Source organism: Rousettus aegyptiacus, unplaced genomic scaffold, assembly GCF_014176215.1.
Source record: "Rousettus aegyptiacus isolate mRouAeg1 unplaced genomic scaffold, mRouAeg1.p scaffold_m13_p_1, whole genome shotgun sequence".
Classification (NCBI taxonomy): domain Eukaryota; kingdom Metazoa; phylum Chordata; class Mammalia; order Chiroptera; family Pteropodidae; genus Rousettus; species Rousettus aegyptiacus.
The window spans coordinates 150,174,613-150,191,227 of NW_023416284.1; the positions used below are offsets into that span (position 1 = coordinate 150,174,613).

The window sequence follows — 16,615 nt, forward strand, 5'->3', positions numbered from 1 at the left end:
TAGGGAGTTTTTAGGACAGATCTGAGACATATTTTAATTATTGTAGAGTACAAAAGGGATGGGCTGAATCTTCTGTGATGTCTACTTAAAAAGAAGAAAAGAAAACAAGAGTGGGAAAGCATCACTCATGAAGAACATCCTGGACATTGTGGAAAATAAATTTAAATATTCTATAAGTTTATAAGGCTCTTTGAAATTCCTATAGCCATAGCCAGTTTTACTTAGGATGTTTCAAATAAAAACCCAAAGAAAGAGGCCTTCCGATATAGGTCTAAAAGATTTTACTAACTATCCTTCATGCCCAAAGAAAATGTTGCTGTAATTTTCAAATACATCTTGTTTGTTGTATTAGTTTCCAAGTTTAAGGAAATACGACTATTGGTTACATGCCGTTCTCTTTAATATCTCCACCGATTATCGTGTTTTTGCTTGTTCTAGAGTTATTTATTTCCTAAGTGGTAAACTCTTGCCCAATTTATTTATCCTGCTGGCTCCCTAGAATATTACTATTGGCCAAGACACATTCTGTAGGTAGTATTTATTTTTCAGCAACACATCATTCCCTGTTGTCCATAAAATTATATCAGAAGTGGATTTTGCTTCATCAGTTGACCTGTAACAGTGAGTAGTAAAAGGGTAGACGTAGAGCCTCTTTTAAGTCTCACTCTCTCTTCAGCATGTAATATATTTTTTTCTCCTCATTTTTCTCCTTTTCCTCCATTTCTATTGGACTTCAGTTCAAGAATAAGAGGGAAACAAATGATATTCTTTTTCTTTATACAATCACTTTCTCCTAAATTCATTGAGATGTAAATAATATATGGCTTGCCAATGCCAAGATACTGTATGAATGCATCTTACACTCCACTCTTTTCCTTTTGTTTCTGTGACAAAACGGCTCTTATAATTCTCTTTATCCCGAGACATTGCGAGCCAGCCTAAACATAATAGTAAAAAAGAAGTGATTTCAGAATGTTTTTGTGGTCTGTCTGATACTCTGTACTCTTTTCTCAGCATCAGGAATTTCAGGAATTGGTGCTTTTCTGGGTGTGTGTAAGGGGTAACATTGCATGGTGTCAAGGGGTGTGATAGTGACTCACACTTTACCTTTCACTTTATTTTGTACTTATAGACTTTTCCATTTGCCCATGTTATGCAGTATAAAATCTCCCTCACTACACTCCAAAGGCTGAGTTATCCAGGATTTTCCTGGAAAATTTGTGATGCCAATGTCACAATAGCACTCCATCTATCTCCTGAAACCGTTCTTTATGGTTTATCAGCCAGTTTCTTCTATCCTCAGTTCTCAATAGTTTAGGTTGACTGGACTTCAGCTTAAGTCAGGAAACCTCCAGCAAGTTAGTAGGGCCTTAGCTGGATCTTTTCATTGGAAGTCAAATAACATCCCACAGAAGCATTTCTCTCAGATAGTGTTTTATTAATATTTTGGTTCTCAATTTTAATATGATTGGCAGTGTTGTTAAAATGCAGATTTCCAGGTCACACTCCCCAGAAATTCTGATTCTATCAGCCTGTTACAAGGTCTAGAACATAAACATTTACCCAGAAACCCAGGTAGTTCCAATGACAGTGATTTTCTACTCAGCAAAATTCTAACCTCTGACTTTCTTCTATTGGTCAGGTGAGTTAGATTGTTTGTAAAGAAATTAAATGTTGTTTGTTGACATATAATTTAGACAAAGCCATATTTGCAACTTTTAACAACTTCATTTTCTTGACATGTGCAGAGATTTTTTAGTGTACGTAACTGAAATATATGTTGGTTCTAAACCTGTTACTAGAACTTATGGGATTCCCTCATCTATTTAACAGTCAAGAACAGATTTCTCAGGTGAATCTAATAAAGAAATGCTTGGCTGATCCAATTTTGACATATATATCTTTAGACTGTTTGCTTCCTCTTTTTATTTTGACCTACTTATTTAGATTTATTTAGGATTTCTGATAAAAATTCAATTTGGAAAATATAATGATAACCATACAATATCTTGCAACTATATAAAGGCAACATCTCCAAAGTAAAATCAATAGATATTACTCATGCAGAGCATATTCCACAATTCATTTGAAATAGCATACATATCTCAAAGCCTCAAAAGCTTCTTTCAGAGGTGGCAGATTATTTGTTTCAGAAAAAAAAGAACAGAAACAAAAAGCACATTCAGTGAAGAATTTCCTATTTCTACAACAATGAAAAAAATGTAAAAAATAAGAATATATAATACTAAGAAACTATTAGCTAAAGTGATTGAAAGCATGGACTCTGTGGTCACATTGTCTGGCATCAAATCATGACAGGTCCACGAACTGGGCAACCTTCAACCATTTGCTAAACCTCCCATGCTGGATTTTCTTCAGCTATATGTTTGGAATCATGATAATACCTCCCTCAAGGGGTTTTAGAAAAAGCTGTTTAAACTTTTAGTATCTTAGTTTCCTCATCTTTAAAATAGTGAAAATACTTCTAGCAACACTTGGTTGTTGTGAAGATTAAATGGTTTATATGTGCAATCTGTTTAGTATGGTATGAGTTGATATACATATGACATTGAAAAGATGCTTGGTGCACATTGGACACTCAGTAAATGTTACTCATTATTATAAAATACTAAGAACTTGAAAATAATGTTCTCTGTTTTTACTTGTAGGTGACTAATTATGGAAAACACACGCACATATTTATTGAACTTTAAAGGCTATAATTTTTATTATGAACAAGCTGATGTTGACTTTCTAGAAAATCTAGATGATTTTGAAATTAGAGATGATGATGTCTTCATAATTACATATCCAAAATCTGGTAAGTTTGTAGAGTGTGCCACCTGTTATCAGTCTTCTCTTTGGTTTGGTAATATATGTTTACAAATACGCCCTTTTCCAGATATTAACAATAACCCAGGCTACATTTAGACCACCATATAAGGTAAGCAAAAAAAAAAAAAAAAAAAAGTTAAATAAATCTCAAATCTTTATTACATAAGGCCATTTCAAATGCATATATTGTCATTTTTGATGGCATATATGGAAAAAACAAATAGTGAGCCAAGAACAGATAACTGGCAAATGACCTGTTGGCTAGTTCTGAGAATGGAAGAAAATATATTTAAAAATCCAGTAGGATTTTTGTTAGCAACATATCTCAGTCAGAACTAATTCCTAATATGCTTTTCAATTACTCTAATTGCTTTGTATTTCCCTATAATAAATGAAATCATTTTGAACTAAAGTAAATTGCCCTCCAATCTTACATTCCAAAAAAATCGTATTTTTTTATATTGTGCTTTTTAGAAAATAGGATGATTGGTGCTCTTGAAGCAATGTTGTACAGAGTAGCTAATGTTACTTAAAGGATACACTGAAGTCTAAGTCAATATTAAAAAAAAAATCCTGATTTTCATGAAAATATTCTAGTCCCTTCCTTTTACCATCTACTTTGAAATTTATGGTCTTGTTTACTTTGTCCAAATTAGTAATGCAATGCCTTTTTCCTGGATTCTTCTACTCTGCAAAATTCATCAGCATATCTGATATTGTTTTTTTTTTTTCTTTTTCTCCCTTTGATGCTGGTGGCATCTCAATTGTTTTGCTTGATTTTAGGGGAAGCACTGCAGCTCATAAAAGTCTGTCTTTTACCCTTAATCCAGCCCAAGGTTTTGGGACACCACACAGCAGTCCTCAGTCTAGGCTGCTGGGTTCTTGCTCAACTTGGAAGAGAGATTAGTGACTCTCCCCAGGATTCACCATTAATTTTATCAAATCTGTTATGTCTATAATAAGTTGAGTGGTTACAATTACAAAATTGTTGGCATCTCACATCCTTTTAGAACATTAATTGCATATTCATGAACATAGATGCAAGAATCCTAAACCAAATATAAACAAAACAAATCTAACAATGTTAACTATATGCGACCAAGGTGGATTTATTTCAAGAGTCAAGACTGGTCTAAAAATGTATTAATGTAGTTCATCCACATTACTAGAGTATAAGAGAAAGCCTGAATTATCATCTCAATAGATGCAGAGTAAACATTTGATAAAATTTAGCACATGTTAATAATGGAAACTGTTAATTAGGGAGAAAAGTGAACTTCTTTAAACTGATAAACAATATCTACCAAAAACTACCACAGACATCATATGCAATACTGAAACATTTAAAATATCACTTTTAAAATCAAGAACAAACCAAGAATGCTTGCTATCAGTTCTTTGATTCAACATTGTATGAAAAAACCTACGCTATACTATTAAAAAAAAAAAAGAGGTAAAAGGAGCTTTGACCTCTTAATTTGTTTCTACTACTAAAAGATAAAACTTTAAGAAAGGATACTAAAAAAGGTGAAACAAAGGTAGCCAAAGAAAATTGTACAAAAGGACCTTACATGAAGTACAGGGAACAGAAGGAGCTGAAGGATTAATCTGAACTGCGACTATTATGGAATCAGAACCACCACAGCTCTTTCCCAGTAGAAAGGGAACTATGAGCACTCGATTTTATCTTTATTAATTTTAATGTAAGGCACACACAAACAAAAAAAGTTGGACAAATTTCCTTGGCACAATCAGAATGGTTAAAAGAAAGAAAAGGGTTCCAATAATTTTGAAACGGATGGCATTATTATTGACATTTTTTATAAAAAGTTAATTCAGGGTTGAAAACGGGATTATTTATTTTTACAGGCACCATCTGGGCTCAGCAGATATTAAGCTTGATTTACTTTGAGGGACATCGTAACGGAACTGAAACTGTGGACACGATAGATAGAATTCCCTTCTTGGAATACAATATACACAAAATGGACTATCACAAGAAACCATCCCCTCGCATCTTCTCTACTCACCTCCCATATTATTTAGTACCAAAAGGTCTCAAGAACAAAAAAGCTAAAGTATGTCATAGAACTAGCTTATGGACCTTTTCACAAACAAAAATACTTTCTTCAAATATTTTTTTTCAGCTCCACTTTTCCACATTCTTTTAAATATTATTAGTATAATCTTTATGATATCATTTTAAGTATATAATTATGAGTATATGCATAAGTTGAGTCACCATGCACATTATTTGGAGTGTAATTATATAACATACAGCAAAAATTTTTCTATGACAGCAGATAAAATTCTATTCTTTTTAATGGTATAATAGAATTTTACTGTATGACTCTACAATATTGAATATATATATATATTTTAATATTGAGTGTATATTGATGGAAAGGTAGGTTGCAGCAAGTGAATATATCGCATTACAGTAAACATTCTTATAAATCTTTGCGCTTTTTTGATCTGGTGAAATGTTTCCCCAAAAGTGGAGTTTTCAAGTTAAAGTGTTTAATTATTTTAAAGGTTGGTAAAATTAGCTACTTGCCTTCTATAATGCACCAACTTACACTTTTTCTAATATAAGAATTTTTTTTCTCACACACTTACCAGTAACTGGAATTATCAATCTTTGCTAATGTACTAAATTAAAAAAATCTCATTCTTGAGTAATTGGCAGCCCTTTTGGTTTTGGTTTTAATAAGTTTGAGCATCCGTTCATAAATGTCTAGCCTTTAAAATATCCTTTATATTCTTTTGTATTTTTCTTTAGCTTGTCTTTTATTTACTGTTTTGTAGAAGCATTTATATGGCACACATATTTTTCCATTTAATAGTCTACCTTTAAAGATTATTGAATGCTATTAACTTTTATAACCAATCTATCAATCTTTTCTTCATACATTATAGTATTTATGCCTTGCTAAGAAAAGACCTCCCCACCACAAAGATTGTGCAAATACTCTCCAGGGTTTTTCTAATTAACTTTATGTTTTTATTTTTTATTTTATATTTAATTACAAATTATATCTGATACTACATGTAATTTGAAATATGACCATTGAATAATATTAGCCCCAGGGGTTTCCTCATTTGTAATGAGTAAAAATGTTATATTCTTTAATTTTCACATTTTTCAGGATATCAGCAGTTTTCTATTATATTTTTTTTTCTCTAAAGAGCCAGCTTCTTTTTTAAAATATAATTTAATGTTTTCTACTTTATTGGTTCCCGCTTTCACTTTATTTTCTCACATTTTGTTTGCATTTATTTTTCTGTTTTCTTCGATTAAATCAGTATTTTCAGTATTTATTTTTAAAATATTGACATTTAAAAATGGTGGATACCTTTTTAGTATAGCTATAGATATAATTTTGTTACTATCTAAATAATCTGTCATTTCAGTTAGATTGTCTAATTGGTTCAAGTTATTTTGAAGATTTTTTCTAAGTGTTTATACAATTTTCTGTTTTAACTTTTTCATTGTTGATTATTAGTATGCACTAGCATCAGGTAACGGCACTATAAGAGTTTTAATTTTTGCAATTCATTAAGAAATTTTATGGCCAATTACATGATCTATATTTTTAATATGTTCCACGACTATATGAGAAAATGATGTATATTCTCTGTATGGAACAGTAACACACACATATATATAAAATAAATTTTGTTAAATATTGTTACATTTATTTTGTTAATCCTTTTATCCTTGTGTATAAAGGTAAATGAGTATAAATCTCTCACTATGGTTGTTGATAAATCAAATCTTCATAGACTAGGTAGGAATTCCATGATTTAAGATATCCTAATGTACAAAGATTTCTCAATATACAAAGATTTCTGTCCTGTGGTCATTTCAAACAAGTTACATGTTGTCCTGTTAAATCATTTGGCCTTAAATTTTGCTTAACTTTATATGTTTAAATGCCACTTATTTTTTATTCCATATGCCTTTGTTCTAGATTTTTAACATGATTTTCAACTGCTGTATAATTTTTCAAGTTGTGTGAGTTATTCTATCTGTTCTATGCTTTCCCCCCATTGAATAATTAGGTTGGGCCAATATTTTCTTATTACAATACATGCTGCTATGAACATTCTTGAGCATGTCTACTGGCACATATCTGCATGAGCTTTCCTAGAGTATATGTCGAAGAATAAAATTGCAAATTCACAAAGTTAAAAAATATTCAGCTTTATTAAATGATGCTATTTTTAAAAAAATAAAGCAGTTTTACCTGTTTAGGCTTAAACCAGTAATATATGAGTAATTTTATCCTAGAAATTTTCCTATCAGACTTTTTAATTGTTAATATCTGTTAATTATAAAATGGTATCACAAGCTGATCTGAGTTTGCATTTCCCTAGTCAATAATGATGTTTTTTTATGGTTATTGGCCATAATTATTTTTTATTCTGTGAAATGATTATAATTTTGCCCATTTTTAAATTTCATTGTTTGTCTTTCTTATTGATTTGTTTTAATATTTTCTGAATACTAATGAATTATTGGTTATATGTGTTGTTTCTCTCAGGTTTTGTTGTTTTTTGTAACTTTATGGTATATTTTAATCAACAACATTCTGAAAACTTTAATGTAGTTGAATCAATCGATTTTTATTTTAAATAATTTTTTTCTGTTTAGGAAATCCTTTTATTTTCCAAGACCAGAAATATATATATTCTTTATTTTTTAAGATATGAAAGTTTTGCTTTCATTTTTAATTCCTCAATCCATTTGTAAATGATTTTTGTGTATGGAATAAGGTATGAGGTGGAATTTTATTCTTTTTAATGGATAATTATTTCTTTCAACAGCATCTGTTAGTGTTTTCTTTTTTCACTGATCTCAAATACTACCTTGGCTATATATCAAATATCACTTAATGCTCACAGAGGGTAAATTGAAACAGCTTCTATGCAAGGTAGTTTGCGGTGTTAATCAACCTTACAAATAAATAATTTCACAATTAGAAATTAGTCTTATATGTTTGCACATGTAAAATGTCATGTGAATAAAGTAATTTATTTCAACAGTCTTTATAATAGCAAAAATTAGGGCATAACCTAAATTTCCATGATTAGTAAACTGGATAAAATAAATTATTATACATTCCTATAATGAAACATGTAGGTATTAAAAAAAACTGTAAGGATAACCATGAATTAAAAAAAAAATTTTTCTTATTCCCCCTGCAGATTATTTACATCTACAGAAACCCCAAGGATGTTTTGACCTCATTCTTTCATTTTACGAATTTGTTGGTTACATATGAAGCTGTAGATAGCATAGAACATTTCATGGAAAAGTTTCTAAATGGAAATGGTAACTATGAATTTATTTATATAAGCAATGTATTTATGAGGCATTGCTGCCATTTAGCCAAATTTTCAAACTTAGGGAATATATTTTAGGGAAATTGAGAAGGGTAATGATAGAAACTGAAATACATATAAATAGTTACTATTCTGTCAATTTAATTTGCCACCCAATTGCTTTTGTATTCTCACCAGGACAACTTTGGGGATTGTCATGGTTGTAAAGGTATATTGTTTAAAAAATATTTTGACCATATTATAAGAGAACCACAATATTTAACAATTTAAACTAGTTAGATCCATGTGTTCTAGGATAGCTAACGTTCAAAGTGGTTGTAGTTTTTCTGCTCTATCATGGACCTATGGTAGGCCTTATATGGCAGTGGTGGAATTTTCATTTCAACGTGGAGGAGGATAGATTGATGCAAGAGGCTTGTGGAATATGGAATCAGGCTCTTGTTCATTTAGAAGATTATACTAGATTCATCTCATTGTAGATAGCTGATGTTGCTATCCTGAGATCTTAAAATAGACAATAAAAGGAGAAATATGACATGTTTCCAGGTAGAAGAAGTAGGAAAAGTAAGGGGCTTACCTTGAAGAAATCTTCAAAATTAGTTCTTTGGGCTTCTTATTTCTGCATTGCTGCTTTCCTACATACATAAGACAGCAGGTTTCTTAACATCATGTAATTGTTTCCCAAAACACCATTTTTAAATGGTAACAGAGATGTCCAGTGGTAGGAGCTGTATTTTTTCCTGAGGATTCCAGAACAGAAAAAAGAGATTACAGTTTGCTGTTCAGTAAGTGCAATATCTTTACTTTATTACTTACTCATTTTCCCACAGTGGTAGGAAGCCTTTGGTTTGATCACATCATAGGCTGGTATGAGCACAGACATGACTTCAACATTATGTTCATGATGTATGAGGAGATCAAAAAGGTAAGAGGAAAAGGTTACTATTTAAAAAATTATTTCTTTGATACCTCTTTTTTTTATCTTGGTTTTAATGAACCACATTTATCTAGTTTTCTTCGTACCTAACTACTTCTCAGCCTTCTTTAGGGATTTCTAATTTCCTGCCCATCCCTTAATACCAGTCTTCCTCAGGGTTCCCTTCTCACTGTACACAGTTATCTTTTGTGATTCCTTTTCCTGTACCATCTGTAGCAAACTCATACACCTAGAGCTTAAAAAGAAAGAGAAAAGTCACTCACGTGAAATACTGGGGTGAAAAGCCACTGAGATAAAGGTTCATTGGTAAGAGGTGGTTGTGTGTTCTATAATGCAAGTCCTTCTGTTTTTTTAAAGATAACTTTGAAATGTAGCTTTTCATGTCAATCACATAATGTTTACATTTTGGATCCAATCAAAGCTGTTCTAATACATCGTGTAAACCAAACAAAACACATTTGAAGTTCACTATTTTGTGGTCTTTGATTGATATGTTGATTAACTGTTACATAATTTATCCATTCATTTATTCAAAATTATTAAATGACTACTATGTGACATACACTAAATCATGAGACAAAGAGGATTTAACCCTCTATTTATAGAATTTATAATCCAACAGGGAAGACCAGTATTCACCAAGTAGGTATATATACTTCAAAACTGTGATAAGTGCAATTAAGGAAAAACACAGGTATATCAGTATAATATAACAAGATCTGGTATAGTTAAAAGGCAATTATTTCTGGAAAAATTAACATGAGAACTGCAAACTAATAAATGAGTAAACAAAAGGAAGACAGGTAAAGGAGAATTCTAAGCCAAGAAAGGAGAATTCCCTAAGGCAGTAAAGTACATGACATCTTCAAAGAACTGAAGAAGTTAAAGAACAAGGTATCAGTGATGAAAGATGAAGGTGGAGAGGTGTGTAGGAGCCAGATTGTGCAAGGTCTGTAGACTATGTTCATAATAGTAATTTCTTTTATTTTAAAAGCAATAAAGAGCTCTTTGAGAGTTATGAGAATAGCAATGTGATAGAATTAGTATTTTTAGAATGTCATTTCCATTAATCTGTTGAAAAGCAATAATAATAAATATAGGTAAACTAAAGACCAAGGTGCTAATCTACTGAAAATCATTGGTGTTTTGGATTAGAATGGTATTGAGACTGGAGAGAATGTAGAGTTTCAAGTCACATTTAGGAGATAAGAAGGAAAGGAATTAACATATAGAAAAAATGACAAAGACTAATATGTAGCATGCCTCCTATATTTCTCATTCATATATCTGTATAGATAATGGTATTATTCATGAAGATATTAAGGGAACACTGAAGCAGGATAAGGCTAGTGGTAGAAGATATGAAGTTGGTTTTGACATATGGAGTTTGAGGTGACTTAGAAATATCCTAATGAAGATATTTGAAAACAAGTGGAAAATACAGGTCTAAAGCTCAATGATATTAACTTGAGCATCATCACTGTATAGTATATAACTGGAACTATGGACCTGGATAAAATTGAGAGTGGAAAAGGAGAGGGAGACAGCAAGAGGGAAGAAGGAAAGCAGGAGCAAATGGAAGGAGGAAGGAAGGTGGAAGAAAAGGAAAAACTAGAATCTCTTATTGAGTGACCTTAAGATATAGGTTTGGGTAAAGAGAAATGAACCCACTAAGGAAATAGAAAAAGATCAGAGAAGTAGAAAGAAAAGGAGGAATTTGCGGTGACATAAAAGCTAAGGGGGTGTGTCAAGAAAGATCTTTAAGATCTTTTTAAGATATTTAAGGCTGCTGAGAAGTCAAGAAAAAAAAAGTTTAAATATCCATTAAACTAGTGACATGAAGTACAATATAAGGCATAGTAAACCAGATTGGAGTGGGTTGGGGGATAAGTTGGTGAGTCACAAATATATATCACCAGTCAAGATACATATGTTGTAACTATCTTTCTATATACCTACTTTTATATCTAATATTTGGACTTCAAACAAGTCATGTCCAAAAAACAGTTTATTACCTCCAAACAAAAGCTTCAGTCTCTCCCTTTAGATGCTCTATAATTCAAGTGACCTTAATTAGAAACCAGGCTTCGTACGTAATATCTTTCACTCTTGTACTTCATTTTATTGATCAATCAACAAGTCATGTTAACAATTTCTGTAAATTTTGTAGAAGACACATCTTAATTTAGTGCATATTGCTCCTTCCCTAGTCCAGATCATCATCATCTTTTGCTTAGTTTCTACAGCAACCTTCCCAATTGGTCTATCTGACTCTGGCCTCACCTCATCTTCATTTATTCGCCATATCTCAACCAGAGTTATCATCTCAAAATGCAAATCTTATTTCTTCCCTATTTTCATATTTGAATTTCTCCATAAGAATGTGCTCACAACAGCATTAGTAAACAATAGAATTTACTGACGACTAGGACAAAGACCACAGAGTAAACTATGCAAAATCTCTTGACTATTTCTCTATTCTGTCACCAATATGCCAGCACCAGGTATCACTTTTTTCTTCCTTTCCACCAAGTAACCCATTGTTTGTGTATTTTTTATCTAGGATTTTCACCAACCTTTTTTAAAAAAAGTTTTTAACTATATGATAGGGAGAGAATGTTCTTTCAACTTCACTTGTCAGGAAAAATAGGCTTTAGTCAACTCAGGATTTTCTACTTTAAAGTCCTTTGTAGAAACACATCCTAATTTCCTCAAGCAATTAGCTATCCATCAATGTAGATGTAGATTTTGAGGTGTTCCATTGTCTGCTACTTTCCTTGAAAATATCTTGGTAATTTTACCTAATACTATTTATGCCTGGCTCTCCTAGGGTAATTGCATCAGAAACGCCCAAAGCCTATTTAGCTTATCTCAGAATTTTGCAAATTTCCCACTGATTTGGAGGTTATATCCTGGGTTACAACCTAGGGAATATGAAGAATCATTTACTACTTCATTGTCTCAAGTATCTTGCGGTATGTAGTTGGCATGGAGGAGGAATTGCAGTAATGTTCAGAGATTTATATTTACATATGAAAACTATAAATAAAACCAAAGAGTGTTATTATAAAAATAAGGGTAGTGGTGGTTATTTGGGAGGAGAGGCAAGGTTTATAATCATGAAAGAGATGTGTTTGGCGGAGTTCTGGTAATTCTACTTTTAATTTTTTAAGGACCTGCTATATTATTTTCCATAGCAACTGCACCATTTTATATTCCCATTAGTAATGCATAAATGTTCCAGTTTCTCCAGTCTACCCTCATCGCCACGTGTTATTATTATTTTTTTATTAATAGCCATCCTCATTGGTATGAAGTGGTATCTCATTGTGTCTTTTTATTTGTATTTCACTAATGATTAGCGATTTTGAGTCCAATCACCTTCTGTTTTCCAAAATGTGATAAAGATGTTGGGCTGTAACTCATACATTCCATATAAGCTGAATAGTTTCTCATACCCACAATTCTGTCAGGATCTCCGAAGTTCTGTGCTTAAAATCAGCAGTTTTCTTGAGAAAGAACTGAATGAAGAGGATGTGGAAACTATTGTGAAACAATCTACATTTCAGAACATGAAGATTGATCCACGAGCAAATTATAATAAGATTATAACATATGAAATTGGGAGAAGAACATATGACTCATCTTTTCTGCGCAAAGGTGATGCTCAGGGGTTTATAAAAGCAACTGTTGACACTTCACTTGAGTTCTTGGTTCCCTACCCTAATGAAGGAGTGTTTCTAACATATCTCTCCAAGTACCGTCATTTGGGCCCTAAAGAAAATCAAAGATCCTCACTGAACATGGCCCTGAAAAAAATATGCCAGAAAACTGAACAGTTTTTTAGTACAGAGCCTGACACTTGAACCTAATTAATCAATATTAGGTTTCTTCCTTCCAGTCCACATGACCCTACTCTAAAATGTGTTAGTAAGTCTTACCTGAAAGTGATGGATATATGTGACCAGGACAGCTCATTTTCCTTTATTTCTCCTAGATCATTCTAGAAGTAAACTCAATGTTTTTTGTTGTAGGGGAGGGAGTTTGGATTAAAGTTATTTCCTCATGTGTCATCTGTATTCATTAGAAAAAGTAGATTAATATTTTATTAACCTGATGTGCTTTGAATTTAATTATTCAACAACTTGCAATACATTTTTATTGTGCTTCTATGATATGCAAGGAATTGTTGAGAATGAATATAATTTCATTCTGATAGTCAAGCTCAAATAATTTTTTTAATTTGATCTTTTAATATACATTTTTTAAAAACATAATTTGTATTTATTTTATTCCTATTTTATTCACTAATTTATTCATAACAGCATTTTGATGATGAACATTTATCCTTAGTTATGTAAAGATCCTATTGAAATTGCTCTTAATACTGCTGCTTTTAAAAAATTGTTTCTTTTGTCCCATTTATCAACTTTCACTTCTCATTTCTCATCTAGATCAAACATAAAGCAATTCTCATGTCCATCATAGCTAGCTAACTGTTCCAAATGCCAATAATAATGCTTAAACAAGAACGTTTGAAAGCTAAAGATGCCAAATTATTATTCATTTAAAAATTGGTTTAATGATAGTTTCTAATTTCTATCAAGTAAAACTGAAACAATGGCAGCTCTGGGCACCCTGTGATCTTGACTTCATTGCTTGAAAATCTTTAGGTTTCATATTATTCAATCTTAAAGAAATACTGATATTGTAGGCTTGTGTTAAGAATTATGTTACATGATATAGTTTGCCAAGTATAGTACTTAGCATTTGGTAAAATATATGTAAAAATTCTAATCTCGTCATATATTTTACTTTTGTTTTCCTTCTAAATAAAGATTATAATCTAATGGTAGTGGTTGGTGGAAGTATAATAGATAAGGAAAGTGGACTTTGGAAGTGTTTTTAAGTTTGTTTCTTAGTTCATTTCTATATATGGAAAAGTGAAGTATCAACCCCCACCGAGAACTAACAGATATTTAGCTTGGCTTGGAGGAAATACTTGCATAGGCACTGATCATGTGCTTATCCCTCTAGGTACAATTGGAGACTGGAAAAATCACTTCACAGTGGAGCAAAATGAAAGATTTGATAGAATATTCCAAAAGAAGATGAAAAACTTTCCCTTGAAGTTCATCTGGGACATAAATGAGGAATAGAATTAGTGTAAAAAAATTCTATATAAATCTACTAATTAGAGAGCCTCTTTTAATGTATACATTAATTTTTGCTACTACTCATACAAATTGTTAATTATAAAACTTCGCAAATAAAAAAATAAGTAAAATGTGCTTAGATTAGTTGCCGTGAGTTTGATATACACTTTGAAATTTCAAAAATTAAAATGCTTTAGGAGATCATCTGTATTGACAGCCTGTATTATAAAGTGAAAAAAAGAGAAAGCATATGATGTGAATTGTAAATGTCCTGAGTTTTCTGTAGTGTGTATTTTTTCTTTATCTATAACTAAATTTAGTATCAATGAAACATTAACAATTATTTTATTGTAATTAACCTTTAATTCTTGGTTTAAAATTGATGGGAATGTTGAAATAAATAAAGAACTCATATGTAAGCACGTACGTCTGTTTAATAATTTACCAGATCACAATATTTACACTAAAGATCAAAGGATCAAAGATGGACTAATCATCTTAATGGTTCAATCATTTAACTATCTGGATGAAAACATATTACTCACTAAACTAATTCCACATGTATTTAATAGTTAAACTTAATATAAAATCATTTTGAATGACTATGAAAATATGTGAATTTGTTTATAATTTTCAAGCTTGAAGCATAAAAGTAGTGGAAAAAACTTAAAAGAAAAATTTAGTAAATTTATAATCATAAATAATCAACAAACGAAAACAACCGAATGTCCATATATAGTAAAATAAATAACTATCATGACATTTCATATAAGCAAACACTATATATCAGTAAGGATGCATAAATTAGAACTATATAGAAATCATATATGAATCTTTGAAACAATATTCAGTGGAAAAAGCCAGACACTTATTGCACGATTCATTAAATAAGATTTTAAAACAGGTAAAATTAATCTATAGATAGAAGGAGAGTGGATACCTTTGGGGGATGGTGTAGTAACTGAACAGACATATGAGAGAATTCTTGGGGTCTTGGTATATTCTATTTCTTGATCTTAGTTCTAGTTCCAGGGATGTGGTCACTTTGTGAATATTTATCTGTACATGCGTAATTTGTGATTTTTTACATATTTTTGTCATAATTTAATAAAATTTATGAAATAATTCATAAATGTGAAAATATTCTATAAGACCAGTCAAACAAAAACTTGTAGTTTATAGAAAAGACAAAATGAATTCATAATTAGCAAAAGTTTAACAACTGGGCAATGCTCAGTAATAGAGTAGAATGAAACAGACATTCTCATATATTTTCATGGGAATAAAATTAGTTCAAACCTCCTTTATAACAATTTTAAAACAGAATCAAAAGTCTAAAAATTGTCACAGCCCATGATCCTATAATTTCATTTCTATGAAACTTCACAATTCTTATTTAATTTAATTAACTCAATTTTCTGTAATTTAAATTTCACTTTCACGATATTTCTTTTTTTAAACTAACATATTTTCTTGTGTCCATGCAATTGACTTATTTTTATTCCACAGACAAAACATCCAGTTACATCTTTGTTGAGAACATGGTCTGAAGTGTTCTCTCATTTTTGAAATTTTTCTCCTGGCATCTTGATGAAGCACTTTGTTGCAAATAAGAATATTCTATTTGTAACCAGTTTGTGCAAAATAGGGTACTTCATTAAAAGATTAATGGAACACAAGAAAGGAATTGTCTTGAACTTCCTGAGAATTGAAAACTAAAAAGTATGAAGCAGTTGGGGATTCTGATATCTTTTCACTTTCTCTCTCTCCTGTCATGGTATTTCATGGTCTCTATCTTTGCATCTGTTATGTTATGGATATATTCTTCTCTCCCTCGGTCTCTGAAGACTGGCTTCAACAGGATGGCATTCATACATTGTGTCCAAATGACCTCTGTTTGAACAATAGAGATAGACTGGTGTTGTTGAATTCAAATTTAAATTTCAAGGAGAGAAAATGAATGGTGTAGTTTAGGTCACTAAGCTTCCCCAAGCAGACAACCAACGTCATGGAGCGCAAACAGAACATCAAACCCTGTACCATCGTTGAAAGGATGAGATAGTGAAAAAAAAAAAAATTATACCCGATATGGCTTGAATTATACCCTTCCAAAAAATATATTGAGTCTTAACTTCTATTACCTCAAAATTTGATATTATTTGGAAATAGAATCATTGTAAATGTTATTAGTTATATTTGGATACTGGAGGAGTGGGGCCCCTTAATCCCATGAAACTAAGAGGAAAGAGATACAGGGTGAAGACAGCCATATGACAACAGAGGCTGAATTTCCAGTGATGCTTATACAAGCCAAAGAATGACAAAGATTGCTGGTGAA

The 16,615-nt window shown here is 31.3% G+C and overlaps 1 protein-coding gene across 3 annotated transcripts; it reads left to right on the forward strand.

The window, feature by feature from the left end:
* Positions 1–495: 495 nt before the first annotated feature.
* Positions 496–15,960, forward strand: LOC107520182 (amine sulfotransferase). 3 transcript variants are annotated; one of them, XM_016163638.2, is made up of 7 exons: positions 496–621; positions 2,670–2,821; positions 4,705–4,913; positions 8,047–8,173; positions 9,015–9,109; positions 12,595–12,781; positions 14,159–15,960. In XM_016163638.2, the coding sequence occupies exons 2-7, from the start codon at positions 2,680–2,682 to the stop codon at positions 14,278–14,280; spliced, it is 882 nt and encodes a 293-aa protein (XP_016019124.2). In that variant the 5' UTR covers positions 496–621; positions 2,670–2,679; the 3' UTR covers positions 14,281–15,960. The 3 variants fall into 3 exon arrangements, with proteins under 3 accessions (XP_016019124.2, XP_016019127.2, XP_016019125.2); XM_016163641.2 differs by lacking the exon at positions 496–621 and adding an exon at positions 641–1,642; XM_016163639.2 differs by lacking the exon at positions 496–621 and adding an exon at positions 1,670–1,852.
* Positions 15,961–16,615: the final 655 nt, after the last annotated feature.